The 14612-nt window shown below is 61.6% G+C and overlaps 1 protein-coding gene across 1 annotated transcript in view; it reads right to left on the reverse strand.

The window, feature by feature from the left end:
• TAF4 (TATA-box binding protein associated factor 4) overlaps window positions 1-6005 on the reverse strand; it is a 42629-nt gene extending 36624 nt beyond the window's left edge. Inside the window, exons 1-2 of the mRNA XM_090286623.1 lie at window positions 5722-6005; window positions 4702-5643 (exon numbers count right to left, since the gene is read on the reverse strand). Coding sequence (XP_090142749.1) covers window positions 4702-5643; window positions 5722-5944 — 1165 coding nt within the window. The 5' untranslated portion in view covers window positions 5945-6005. The remainder of the gene's footprint in view (window positions 1-4701; window positions 5644-5721) is intronic.
• Window positions 6006-14612: the final 8607 nt, after the last annotated feature.

Consider the following 14612-nt stretch of genomic DNA (forward strand, 5'->3'; position numbering starts at 1 on the left):
CCAGCCCCGAACACAACGTGACAGCCCTCATCTTCTTCACGGGGTAGAGGGCGACGACCCTAAGGCGCGCTGAAGCTTGGGACTCACCAGCCACCACGGGAAGGGACAGTCCTGCCACTCTGCAGCGTGGGCGCCCCAGGCACACAGCCCAGGGGCAGAGGGCCCTGCTGTCAAAGCCCCGTGCCTCGAGCCTCGTGGGGCGACGCCTCCACGCTGAGAGCCCCGAGCAGCCATGGTCCCCAGGATCGCAGGGAAAGCCGGGTCCCTGGCTTCACGTCACCACAAAAATGCTGCTGAGAACTGTACACACCCCCCGATCGGAGGTCACACGCTCCAGAACCCTGTCCCATGCCTGCCTCAGGGACTGCAGAGCCACCGTGAGGTCCTGATCAGCCCACTAGAACCCGCTCTTCACAGGCTCGCGTTTCGTCACTGACCCAGTCTCAGGCGGCGTGTCCACAGCACCTGCCACGTGCCACCCTGCAGCTCGGTCCCTGTGGGGCACGGTCTGATCGGTCTCCATCCCCTTCGATCAAATACCACCGCCGGAGGGGGCGCAGCGCCCCCCGCCAGGAACTCAGGGCAGCTGGTGTGGCTGCTCCCGCAGTGCACCTGAGAGCCAGGCACCAGCCTTCCCAGGGGTGACAGACAACCCTGGGGCCGGCCCTCTGGCCTCTCGGGGTCACCGACCACCCACCTAGCCAGACAGACTCTCCTGAACACTTTCTCACGGGGCTGAACAAACACGGGCCTTCCCTCCACGTGGCGAACCATAAAGGGCTGGGGAGCCACCCCCTTGGCAGCCTCTGATAGTTCTGCCCGGCCCTCGGCACAGCACACAGAAAAGCACGCCCAGGAGGGTCGCAGGGCCCCTCTCTTGTTTGTCACTAAAATGTGGGGACCCTCGGCTGCAAAAGACACCCACATACGCGTGAGACATCGTCCCAACCCCAGCCCCCAGACGGTTCTGTCCACCCTAAAGACGAAGGGGACAGCCAGGAGCGTAACCTGGGTAGAGGGCGAGGGACCAGCGGCTCACTCCCGGGGCAGCCCCACAGGCCGTGTGGAAGGTTCTAGGCTAAGGGAAGTGGTCCAGCACAGCCAAGGGCAGCTCCCAAGAAGTCAGTCTCCTTTTCCCTTTGCAAACATCACTGCTATCGAAGTATAGAGAGAGGAAAATTTGCTCAAGGGCCTTGGCCTGGAGGGAGACCCACGGCAGCTCCACCCTCTCTGCAGGTGGCTGCACCCTTGCCCCCCCACGCGGCCCATCTGCAGGACAGGCCCCCTGTAACGTGCCGCAGGCTCCGGGGTCCTGGACAGTCTGCACAGGAACGAGCATCGGCAGCCTCTGCCGCTCCTACCACCGTGCGATGTCTGGAAGCCAGCGGGATGCGAGGGCCCGGGCAGCGTGTACACACGACGGGCTCCTGGCACCGACGCGGCCTCGCAGTCTTCACGGGCGCCGGCCGTCCCAGGTGGAAAAGCCAAAGGCCCGGCCCAGCATCACACGTGCCCTCGAGTAACAAAGTCTCGACTCTAAGAGTGTCCCTCAGGCCCAAGCCCTCGCTGCCCAAGTCCTGCGGGGGCAGAGCCAGCCCAGCCGGGGGTGATGCTCCAGCCCCCGCGGGCCCCCGGCAGCACCTCTGTCAGGCGCCGGAGGCTCTTCTGCTCCCCCAGCAAGTGCCGCAACTGCCCGGCGGGGAAGCCCACCTGGACCTGGAGCCTTCGCTCTAAGCCACACGCAGGCGTCCCCGAGGCCAAGGGACCTGGGCCACTGGGCGATGGCGCTGCCCTACGACGAGCGCCTGCACGCTGGCCAAGCCTGAGAGCCACCGGGGAGCGCATCCTCCGCGCAGGCCGGACTGGACGGACAGGCGGACAGACAGGCGTGGACGGGGAGAGGGGCAGGTGCACCGCCCCTCGGGAAGCCCTGGCCCTGCATGCGTCTGGGCCAGCCCACGGCGGCTCCTGCTGAGTTTGGTTCCAGCGAACGCTGTCTCCGCAGCCCCCCCCCCCACCCAGACAGACCCCGGAAGGGAGGGCTGCGGAGGGCCTGCCGCCTTCACACACCCCAACGTGACACCCAGGGGTGGCTCCAACAGCCCTGAGACCCCGCCCCCTCACACGTGTGCATCGCAGCTGTGACAAGCAGCCCGACAGCCAAGCAAGGGGCCTCGCCATAAGTCCCTCCCACCTGCACTTCAGACCTGGTTATGACGAAGTCTCCAGCAGAGAGGGCACAGCAAACAGGAGAACTCAGCACTTCCGATCGTGCAACTAGAACATCCACACCTGTCACTTCAACTGACAGGACTTACCTACACTTCTAAACAATCCTTTTTCTAAAGAGTTCACTTATCTACTGTTTTTAGGAAAAGAAGAAAGGAGGGAGAAAGAGGAAGAGAAACATCCACGTCCAAGAAACACGTCTATCAGCTGCCTCTCGCACGCCCCCAACCAGGGGCCCGGCCCGCATCCCAGGCAGGTGCCCTGTCCGGGAACCGAACCGGTGACCTTTCAGTTCGCAGGCTGGCACTCAGCCCACTGAGCCACAGCAGCCAGGGCCAAACTGCACTTTTTAAAAAGAAAACACTCTTTCGAGACACTGGGAGTAGTTTCAAGTGCATTTTTCTTGCTCCCAGTGTTATGAAAACGAGGTACCATAACTGGAGCCCCAATCGGAAGGTCGATCGTGGTGGGGGGGGGTGAAGCGGAGACACAACCCGCTTATTTTCTAGAAAGCACTTGGCCCCTTTAAAGCACAGCTCTCAGAATCTGTCACCAAATGTCAACACGAGCTGTTCCCTGCTCTCACACCAGGGACAACGCAAAGGCGTGCACGGCCTCAGGCCACGCGTCAGCGTTCTCACAGTTTTTACCAAGTTGTCTGTCCACCTGTCACTGGAAGGCGTCCCCGACACGGACGTTAGAACAGAAGGTGTGAGCGAGTCCGGGGTCGCTCAGGACAAGGACGGGTCACCCCGTCCGAACCACGGCTTCCTCCCCCAGAACGAATAAGGCAGGGGCTGCCCCTACATTAGGGCTCAGACCAAAGGGGTCCCGTGAACCCCAAATACCACCCCTCTCACGGCCCCGGCAAGCAGGCTGGTGGCCACCCCACAGAGGTCACAGATAAGCTCACACCAGGTTTAACTAACAAACGTGCAGCGTGGGAACCGTCCTTGCTGGAGCAAGACAAGACGTTTTCGCTCAGGGACAAGTGACCAGCCTCCTGACCGTGTCCATCACGTGCCACCACCACACCCTCCCTTCTGTGAGCGACACTAACAATCAGCCACACTTTCCACTAAAAGGTCAAAATACACATAACGAGCCGAACAGAGCCGTCAATAACACACCCCGACACACTCAGAGAGAAACACGCCGCGCTCAGGTGGCTCTCTCACGTGGCCTCCCCTCCCCTCCAGGGCACACAGCCCCGCCCCCCCGCCCCCCTGAACCTGCCAGCAAAGCAGACCCCACACTCTGTCCCCAGGACCAGCGCACCTGCTGCGACAGGAAGCCTCTCCTGCCTCACCCGCTGGAACGCTTCCCCAGGGTGACCCAGGGCTCTTTCCCGCCAGCGTGAGGGGACGCGGGGACACGGGAAGTGCTGTTTCTACTACTCCTGCCACCGCGGCAGCTGCTACAGCAGCACATGTTACTACACAGCCAGGGAGGAGCTCTGCAGGAGCTCGGAGCTCCGTCCACGCAGGCGAGGCGGAGCAGGCGGAGCAGAAAGCAGGCGCCGCAAGTGCAAAGTTTCTCTCTGCCTCAGAATCCCCACACGAAGCAGCGTGACAGTCAGGCTGTGGGGATCTGCACTGTCACACCCGGAGAGCCCGAGAGGACGGCGAGATGACAGGGAGCTGAGCGGGGAGAACACAGAGGCTGTCTGTCCGTCCACACCGCCAAGAGACCCACTGACCCGAGGGCACCCGACCACCACTGATGTCACTGGACTGGATAGTCAACCCCAAGGACCCAGAGCCCTTTCAGGGACCACACCGTGCTCACCGTCACCATGGCAACAAGAAGAACTAAAATACTATTGCAGCCCAGGAAGGGTGTGTGCCCAGGAGTCCCCCAAGGTGCCCCAGGATCTCGGTCCTCCCCGTGTCAGCAGGGAGGCAGAACCGCCCAGCCTGAAGGAGGGGTGTCACTCTGCCTGACCAGCCACCGGGGGACTGACTCCATCGCAGCCCAGGCACTACAGGAGCAGGACGGCTCAGTGAGAACACAGGCCCCGGGCCTCATCCCAGGAACAGGGGGTGGGAGTGGGGGGCTGGGGGAGATCGCCCGAGCATGGGAACACCATGGACCCCCATCCCCAAGCCCTGCACACCTGTAAGGTGCCCCCAGGAGCCCCTGCTGCCACTGCTCTGCACAGAGAGGACACGGGTAGGGACCCACCGGGCCAGCAGAGGGACTGTGAGCCCCAGCACAGAAACTTTGCAACTGAGGACCTGCCATGAAGCCAGCCCGTGCACAAGGTGACAGACCCCAGCGGCCCCACCGTGCGGGGTGTGCGCAAACCCGCTCTCACACACTCACGCCGGGCTCCTCTCCCACACCCGGGCAGCGCTGCCCCTTGGCCTGCTGCAGGCCCTGCGAGACCCGTGACCCCAGCTCCTCCGGTCCCGCAACTTCCTGAAGTCCCGGCGGGGGCAGCACAGCCCTGCCCAGCCGTCTCTCACTCACCTGGGGGCAGCTGGAAGTTCTGGATGTTCGTTGGGGTCTGGGGCGGCTGTGGCAGGCGAGGAGCCAGGACCGTGGGCGTCAGCGTGGCCCGTATGCCGCTGGTGGTGGCCGAAGGAGTCCTGGGCAGGCTCTGGGCGACCGCGCCGGCCGAGCCCTTGGGCAGCCCGGTGGGAGTGCCGGGGGCGGGCGGAGGGAGGCCCGTGGCGGCGGGCAGCGCCCCTTGCATAGTTGGCCCGAGGATCATGCCGGCTCCCGCGCCGGCCGGGCAGCTGGCCGCCAGGGTCTGCGGCGGTGGGGGCGCCGGCTGCACCGCGGTCTTGGGCGAGTCGGCCTTGGCCACCTGCGCGGGCGGGGCGGCGGGCCCGGGCTGACTGTTGGCGGCCGGCGCAGGGGCGGGCGCGGGCGCGGGGGAGGGCGCGGGGCCCGGGGCGGGCGCGGGCGCGGGGACCGGGGACTGGGCCGGGGCGGGCGCGGGGGCCGGCGCGGGCGCGGCGCTGCCCCCATTCTGCGCGGCCGCCGGGGGTCCCGCCGGGTGGCCGGACGGCCGGGCCAGGCTAGCGGCGGCGGCGGGCGGCGCCGTGGGGACAGCGGGCGCGGGGGGCGCGGCGGGCGCGGCGGGGGGCGAGGGGGCGCGGGGCGCGGGCGCGGCGGGGCCGCCGCGGAAGGGCGGCGTCTGGATGACAGTGGCGGCGGCGGGCTTGGGCGGGGGCGCGGGCGGGGGCCCGTTGTGCAGGAGGCTGACAGCAGGTGCGGCGGCGGCGGCGCGGAGCGAGTTCCCCAGCGCGGCGCTCCCATTCAAAGTTTGCGCGGTGCCGGGGCCGCCGGGCGGGCCGTTGCGGGCGGCGGGCTTGGCGGCGGGTGCGGCCCCCGGCCCCGCGCAGGCCCCGGTCCCGGGCCCCGGCGGCGCGCCGGCCTCGAGCGCGCTCAGCTTGGCGGCGGGCCCTGCGGGGACAGGCGGCGGTGCGGTGAGGACGCGGGGCCCGGCGGCTTCCGCCCGCCCCAGGCCGCGCCGCGCTGTACCTGCGGGGGGCGGCTCCGGCGCCGCGGCGGGCGCGCCCTCGGCCGCTCCGGCTCCGGCGTGGTTCCCGAGCGCGGCCGCGGGCGCGCGGGGCGCGAGGTGGTGGTGGTGGGCCGCGCTGGCCGCCAGCTGCGACTCGAGCGAGCCCACCAGGTCGCTCACCACTTTCTCGTCCACCTCGCTGTTAAAGAAGACCTCGTCCAGCAGATCCGAGCCCGCCGCCATCTTTCCTCCTCGGCCCGCCGCCGCCGCCGCTCGGCCGGCGCTGGGCGGGGAGGCGGCTCCGCGCGGGCGGGCGGGCGGGCAGGCGGGCAGCCGGCGGGGGCGGGCGGGGGGCGGCGCGCGCCTGGCGGGGCGGGGGCGGCGGCCGGGCGGGGGGCGCGGGCGGCCGGCGCGGGGGGAGGGGGGAGGAGGGCCGCGGCAGTGCAGTGCGCAGGCGCGGCGGCGCGCCCGCCCCCGCCCGCCGCCAGGCGCCTCCCTATTGGCCGCGGCGCCCCCCCGCCTGGCGGCCGGGCGGCTTGCGATTGGCCGCGGTGCGTGCTTAAAAGGTGCGGCCAATGGCTGCGAGCGGCAGAGGCCGGGGTGCGGGCGGGCGGCCGGGCGTGGCGGCCTGGCGGCGGGCGGTGGGCGCCCGGCAGCTCCGGAGTGTAGGGGTGCGGGACACCGGGCGGGCCGGGGCAGGCAGCGTGCTTGGCTGCGGCGGGGGTCTGGCGAGGGCGGTGGCGGCGCTCGCCCTTTGTCTGCGCTTGCTCCAAAATGGCTGCGGCCGGAGACGCCGGGAGCGGACGGGAGCGGACGGGGCGCCGGGCGGGCGAGGGAGCGGCGAGGCCGTGCTCCGCGGCCGCGAAGACCTCCCCACCGCCGCCCGCGGGGACCGTGCGCTTGCGCTCGGGAACGGTGCGGGCCGGACGCGGAGGCTGCGGGTCCATGGCTCCGGGCGGGGTGGCGGCGGCGATGCAAGAGCCGGCACATCGGGCAGGGGGAGCGCGGGCCTGACCTGTCCCCGCGGTGTGTCCGCGACCCGGCCTCGCGAAGCGCGTTGCGGTGCGCAGCGGGAGGATAGTGCCCCGAGCCGGGCCCGGTCTAGGGCTTCTTTGTGTGGTCGTCCCGCCATCCGGCCGCTCGGTCCCCAGACGCGTGTGGCAGGTCCTTAGGGAGCTGACCGCGCCGGGCGCGGGGGCAGCGGTGCCAGCCCGAGACCCTTCTCCGTCCCTCGCTTCCTGTAAGTCGTCAGGAATCGTGTATAAAACGTTTCGGATAAAGTTCTCTGCGTTTGTTTCTCTTGGGGCGGGGGCTACTTTTTCACCAAAAGATGCTGTTCCGGGACATTTCCAGCGTTTTATTTTCTGCCGGCTTTTGGAAAAGCCCAGAGAGAAGAGCCTCCTGGCGATGGAAGACACAGGCTCGCACTTGTGCTGAAGGGACAGTGGCCACCGTGACACCGACCGCAGCACAGGGAATGCGGTGGCCGGGGAGCGGGCGGCTGGCGCAGCCTTTGGAAACCACGTGCTGCCGCCCGGGTCCTGGAGCCCCTGTTCCCCGGCCCTGCGCGGCTTCCGGGTGGGGGGCGGGGGGCGAGGGCGGCGGGAGGCCAACGGGCTGGAGCCCGGGGAGTGTCGGGGGCCAGTGCGACTGACGCGGAGTCGGAATTCTGCCCCTGAACTGGGCGCCCAGCGGGCAGGAAAGGAAGGAAGCGCCTGGGTCGGGTGGGGACGGACCCCGGGCCACGTTCACTCAGCACCGCGCGGGCCCGTCTGCTTCTGAGACGGCCAGAAACGCACGCTCGTGTGTGAGAGCTTCAGTGTGGGCAGCTAATCGGTGTTTGAGGGCAAGCCAAACAGGGGCGTCCGCAGGAGGCCCCCAGCCCCGTGTGCGACACCTGTCGTGGGAAACAGTGGGTCTCCACACGCTCTTCCGACACGCAGTCGGGAGTCACGGCAGGAATGCAGCCAGGGGCTGCAAGGCGACACCCAGACGCCGGCCCCGACGCGGGGCCGCTCCCACAGCCGCTGCTGCTCCTTTCCCCGCGGGGCGGTGGCCTCCCGGGTCCTCCGAAGGCCGCCAGGCCCCTCCCACGTAGTGTGGTCCGCGGCCTCCGCAGGCCGGACTCTGCGTCCCTGGGTTCCTGCCACGCTACACACACACGCGCACACGCCTCTCCCCGCACTGGTGTGACGTCACCCCCCAGAGTCCTCCGGTGCACCTTCCAGTCCAGCAGGAAGTGTGCGAGGTTAAGAGGGGTGCCCTGCCCCCACCGTCCCAGCTGGGGGCCCCCGGGAAGAGGCGGCAGCTGCTCGTGCTCTCGGGGGAGTGAGCCACGTGACGCGGAAGCCGCTCGGCCCCTCCCCTGGCCCGTGGGGTCGGGGAGACCTGCCAGCCTGTCAACGGGTGGCCCTGGGACTTGGGGAATTTTCTCTGACTATCTCCGCGTGGTTTCACTTGCGGCCATGAGCAGTTACGACTTCCGCAGCCTGAACTACAATCACAACGAACATGGAAAGGAAGGGAGGGGAGTGAAAACGAGTGTAAACATAAACACCAGGTTTAAACATGGGAAAGTGTTCGCTGCGAGAGCGGCAGAGCCCCAAACAGCGGGCAGGGCCCTGGGCGAGAGGCAGCCGCCCGGCCCGCGGCGACACACACCCTTGACGTTATTAAATTTATTGTCTCTCCAGTAACGTGCTCACAAACAGAAGAAACATGACCAGGAGTCGATTGTTTCAGCCTTGCTGTGTGAAAGGCATGCAGTGTTTGCCCTCTGCCTGAAATACTACCGAACAAAACAAGCTTTTTTTAAAAAAGTCATGCAGCTAGACGGCAGCGAGAGGCCCTGGCCCAGCGAGCTACTCGCCTGGATGGCTTCCTGCCCAGCCAGCGGTGCTTGGTCACGCACAGATCCACACCCCAGGGAGGAGGTCGTGAAGACAACTCTTCTGTGAACAACCACACGTTCGTTTCTGGTTAGGGCCTTCGGAACATCACAGACTGGGGGACTTAACGGGCATTTATTCCGGTCACACGACTTCTCTCTTTGTGTCCTCTCGTTTTTTAAGGACACCACTCATTAGATTTAGGGCCCACCAGACATCCAAAATTATTTCAGTCCTGGCCAGGTTCTCAGTGGGTTGGAGGGTCATCCCACACACTAAAAGTTTGCAGGTTCAATCCCTGGTTGGGTGCACGTATAGGAGGCAGTAGATCAATGTTTCTCTCTCGATCAATGTCTCTCTCTCTCTCTCACCCCCCTTCCTCTCTAAAATCAATAAACATATCCTCGTCTCCAACTCCTTAACTAATTGCATGTGTAAAGACCTTATCTCCAAATAATGTCACATGTGAGGCTCTGGGGTGGACATGAGTTCAGGGGGCAGTTTTCAACCCAATATACCAGATGGCCAGTTTGCCCACTTGTGGAGAAAAGCCCTATCAGGTAGAGTAGAAGGGCACCTCAGCCTCACCAGCCCCTTTGCCCCAGGACACGGCCAGGAGAGGCTGGAGGGGACAGGAGTCTGGAGTCGATCCACCCGTCAAGGCCACCCTCTCTGTTCTGCCCTGCCACGAAAGTGATGATGCTCCGACCTGTTCAGGCGGCCACTGTAATAACCAGGCTGACGCAATGAGCTCTGCCCTCACACCAAGCCCAGCCTGTGTAGGAGAAGAGGGAACTGAAGCTTGCCAGTCAAGTCAATGGCCCACGGTCTCTCTTCTGGGGGGGGGGGGGGGGGGGGAACAAACCCAGGACTCAGACCTTAAAGCTGACCGACACCACGCTGCCACAGCTGACCGACACTCTGCCCACACCGCCTCTCGAACAGCAAGCCCGGGCTGCCTCCATGGCGCTCCTATGTTACAGGCAGAGGCAGGCCTGCAGCGCTCAAGGCTGACCCAGAGCTCCCGGCGGGGGGCTGGCCATCTGCAGCTCTCCAGGGACTCACAACAGCCCCTCTGCCGACTCCCACGCAGGGCCGACTGTAGCCATTGTGCAGGGGCTTGACTAGCTTAGCTCGGGCAGGTGCGTACTTCCAGGCTCAGGTGGGAGCATCCCTCTCCTGACATTGCCCCGATGGGCCAGCTTTCTCCTAGTGTCTCCTCGACCACCCGAGGGCAGGCCGGGGACAGCCTTGCTATTAAGTGAGTTCTCTCTCGGCCTAGTGGCACCTCGAGGCCCCACCAGGCTGCAGGACCTCGACCCATGCTCGTTCAGTGGTTAATGCCTGCTGCCCCATACAGCTACGCTGCTCAGGTTACAGAGCCCAAGCTGGGTCCCTGAAAACCTTTAGCTTCCTTGCAGGTGCCCCGGGAAATGGACCGAGCCAGAGGTTACTCTTGGTCAAGTTCAGGTAGCCACCATCCGTTGTTTGGACAGGATGTCTATTCAATAAATCTATAGTGTTAGGTACCGACCATTTAACAGCAATTCAGATGTAAAAAATTAAACTTTTAAAATTACATCATTTACAATAGCACCAAAAACAAAAACAAAAAAACCACCAATAACCTCTGTATAAAACTCATCAAACAGAGCACAAGATCTATAGACACAAAATCATAAAACATGATGGACACAAATTATAGAACAAATAAATACAGGGAAGGACAGACCAAGTTCAAGAATCAGAAGTCTCAGCATTATCAACATGTCATTTCTCCCTGACATAATCTACAAATTCAGTCCCAAGGGATTTTAAGATCCCAGCAGGGTTGCTCCACAGAAGTTGACGAGGTGGGCTTCGCTTTCTAGTGTGGTGACAGAACGACCCTCGCACAAGACAGACTGAACTCTGGACAGAATACAGTCCTCGCCTGCGGCTGCTGGGGTGCACAGGGGCAGGCAGGTGACGGGCAGAGTCAGCACCCGGAAGGAGGGAACACGGGGCAGCTGCCTGTTTCCACAGCTTCCAGCCCCAAGTCAGGCTACGGTTCCCTCCACGCAGGGCAGATACTGCACCAAGCAAACACCCGCTGTCCACTTACCCTGCGAGCCAGAGACACGGTAGGGGCAATGACACGCTCTGGGAACCCAGGGTCGCTCCAGAGGGGACCAGTGGGAGAGGGGAGCCCCACATTCTGTTTGTAAACAGGGCCTACATCTCCAGGGGAACACTGCAGGGCAGGTGCGGGGCTGAGAACGAAAGGACTCGGGTGAGATCAGAGCGCCTGTACAAGGGATGTCCTTTGCAGCCTGTGCTGACATGAACACAAAAACAATAAAGTCAACTGTCTCTGAGTAAACCTAAGAGAATCCAACATTAACACACAATAATACAATGTCCAGGGCACCATCCAAGGTTACTCAGTATACAAAGACATGGAGAACGTTAGCCATTCTCAAAATAACAAATAAGTAAATAAAGCCCTGGCCAGGCAGCTCAGTCGCTTAGAGTGTCATCCCAATACACCAAGGTTGTGGGTTCGATCCCCGGTGAGGCCACCTACAAAAATTAAAGAATCAACCAATGAATGCATAAGTAAATGGAACAACAAATCAGTGTTTCTCTCTCTGTCTCTCTCTAAAATCAATAAATAAAAATAAAAAAGGAAGCACCACCAGTCTTTTTTTTTTTCTTTTTTTAATTGACAGAATTAAACAGAGAAACAAATAACTCAACAGCTCTTGCCAGGGATTTTAACACCCATCTCCCATCAGTGGGAAAAAGCTCAGGATACAAATGATGTGAATGACACCCCAAACCATTTGACCTCGCACCCATCAAACACAACACCCGGGACATTCTCTGCTGTTGCATGTGAACATTCAGCACCACACGCCAAATGCTGGGCCATAAAACGAATTCTCAGTAAATGTGAAAGAACTGAAATCTCACAAAACATTTTTTGGTAATGTTGCAATTAAATTAAAACCAACACCAAGGTAGCTACGAAAACCCCAGTTATTTGGAGATATCGAAATAACCCATGAGTCAAAAAAAATCAAAGGGGAATTCAAAAATATTTGGAACTGCATCTTATTGAAAATACAACATCAGCCCTGGCTGGTGAGGCTCTGTGGATTGAGCGCCGGCCTGCGAACCAAAGGGTCGCTGGTTCGATTCCCAGTCAGGGCACAGGCCTGGGTTGTGGTTGCCTCTCACAAGCCCCCAACTGGGGACCTAGCCCACAACCCAGCACGTGCCCTGACTGGGAATTGAACCAGCGACCCTTCAGTTCGCAGGCCGGCATTCAGTCCACTGAGCCACAGCAGCCAGGGTGGAGTTTCAGTTTTAATGCTGATGTGAGATATAGATCTGCTAATTCTAAAATTCATGTGGAAATGCAAAGAATCCAATACAGCTGAGGTCATCTTGAAAAACAAGCGAACTGAGGACTTGCCCTACCAGCTCTCTGGGCCATCATAGTGCTAAAGAGAGTGGGTCGTTGCTGCAAGAATAATAAGAGAGAATCCAGAAAGACACATATAGTTGGTCAACCTATTTACGACAGAGGAGAGAGTGCCTTGCGGAGGGAAACGACCTTTTTTCCCAATGACTTGTGCAGGGTCAGCTGGCTACCCATCCGGCTGACACACGGACCCTGAGTCACACCTCACGCCACACAGAAAAACCAGCCCCCACCAAATCCAAGATCTAAACAGGAACGGTAAAACAACAAAGCTATTAGAAGGAACCGTGTTCATGATCCTGGAGTAGGTGAAGATTTTTTAATATCTCCAAAAGTGCTAAATCCTAGAAAGAAAACACTGGTCGATTGGATTACCTAAAGGACGCCTCTGCAAGAAAGCCATAGAAAGAACAGAAAGGCGACCTGCCGAGTAAGACTTGGGCGACATCGGAAAACACACCAAAGACTGGAACAGTCGGTCACATCCAGTGGACAGGGGAGGCCTGGTCACCAGGGAAAGGCAGAGGAAACCGCTACGGACCCACCACCAAGACCATCCTGGAAGGACCCAGGCTACCTAGCTGGCGAGGAGGAGGAGGAGCCCCTGCTGATGAGAGTGGGAACTGGAAACTGGCCATTCATACCAGGGCCACATCCCTGCTCAGCCTGGGCCCCAGCCATTGTCCCCACCTGACAGCGCCGAAGCGCGTCCTCTGTGCCCCGGGGAAAGGGTTGGGATGGCCGGAGCAGCACTGCCCGTGACCACCCCAAAAGGGAAAGTCCCTCAGCAGTGAAATGGATAAACAGGGGGTGCTCTGTAGAGAAGGCAGCCAGAGCCCAGAGGAGGTAGTGACCTAAGGCCCCCAGGAAGTGGAAGCGCGTGGGCCAGACCCAAGTGTCCCGCCTTCTCAGCCAGGACTCCCCTCGGCAACAGCTTTTTTCTAGTTGTGGTAAAAACGGAAGTGATATAACATTGACCATGGTAGCCATGTTAAGTGGACAGTGCCGTCCTTAAGGATATTTTGAAGTGTCGTGCAACGAATCTCCAGAAGTTTTCATCTTTTCGAACTGACACTCCGTCCCCATTAAGCAATAACCCCCAGCTCCCAGCCCCCCCATTCCGCTCTCTGTCTCCACGAACACGGCAAGCCCAGGTGCCTCTGGAGTGCCTCTGGGAAGCGGAACTCTGCAGTACTTGTCCTGTCGTGACTGGCTTACATCCCTGAGCGCACGGTCCTCAAGGTGAACCCATGTTGTGACAGTTCCTTCCTCCTTTTAAAATTCTTTTTTCTTTAACTTACTGAGGGGGGGGGGGGGGAAGGGGCCGAGAGAGAGAGACATCGATTTGTTGTTCCACTTATTTACATTCACTGGTTGGTTGTTGCACGTGCGCTGACTGGGGATCAAACCCACAACCTTGGCGTGTCAGGACGACGCTCTAACCAACTGAGCTACCCAGCCGGGGCCAGTTTTCAAGGCTGAATAGCATCCCAAGGCATGGATGGACCGCGTTTTGTTTATCCGCCCCTCATCGGTGAATGCTCGGGTCCAACGCCACGTCCTAAGTGTTGTTGATCTCGCCGCTGTGAACACGGTGTGCAGACATCTCTCCAAGCTCCAGAAGCGGTCTCATGGACATACTGACTTTATACTTGTAGGTTTCACCACCTCAGCTAACCTGTGAGTGCAGGGTCCTAGAGGTCCCGGCTAACCCAGCCAGTCAGGCGTTAGAGAGTTAAAAATGACCTTCCGCAGGGTATGTGTGGGCGGCAGGCGGGGTGCTGGTTTGTAGCATCTCCTTGGTGTGCGGGCCTGGAAAACCGGGCCCTGCCTGAACGTGGCCAAACCAGCTGGACCTCGGGTTGCCACCCCTGCCCCACAGCTGACCAACACTCCCCGTACCCCTGGGGAACCAAAGCCAGAGACACCCCAGACTCAGGGGCAGGAGCCCCACCAGGCGGGGTGGGGCTGGACTGAGCACAGCTCTCTCCACTGGACACCCTCGAGGAAGGGTCCTGTGACCAGGGATGCTGGTGCTTCTTGGGGAGGAGGGGGTCAGGTGGGTGCACAGGTGTTCGCTATTGTCAGTGAAAAGGTGCAGCGTGACATGCACCCTTTTACCTGTGAGGGGCATTCTGAATAAAACAGAAACACTGCACACACAGGCTCGCACGGTGCCACACCTGCCCAGGTGCGCCTCAGCTGCGCCCCGCCTCTCTGGGAGCTCTATTGCAAGTTTATGGGGGGCGGTTGCCTGCTTTCTGAAAAGCCCGTTCAAGTGACTCCCCCGCCCACTGAGGTTAAGACCTTGCTGCCCTAAAACAAAGATGCCTGTGCTCCAGCCTTCCCCCAGGATTCCCAGCATGAGGGATGCTTAAAACGAGTGTTTCGCTCTTTTCTTGGGAAGCCAGGAGAGTGTAGTCTGAGGGTAGAAGTCACACACAAGCCAGCGGCCCTCTTCTCTGGGGTAAGAAGGCAGGTCCTCTCCCACCTGGGAAGCTGCCCAGACTCATGTCTGTGAGGCCATTAAAGTGGGCCGGAGGACTCAGGACAG

Source organism: Furipterus horrens, unplaced genomic scaffold (assembly GCF_987537825.1).
Source record: "Furipterus horrens unplaced genomic scaffold, mFurHor1.1.pri manual_scaffold_8, whole genome shotgun sequence".
NCBI lineage: Eukaryota > Metazoa > Chordata > Mammalia > Chiroptera > Furipteridae > Furipterus > Furipterus horrens.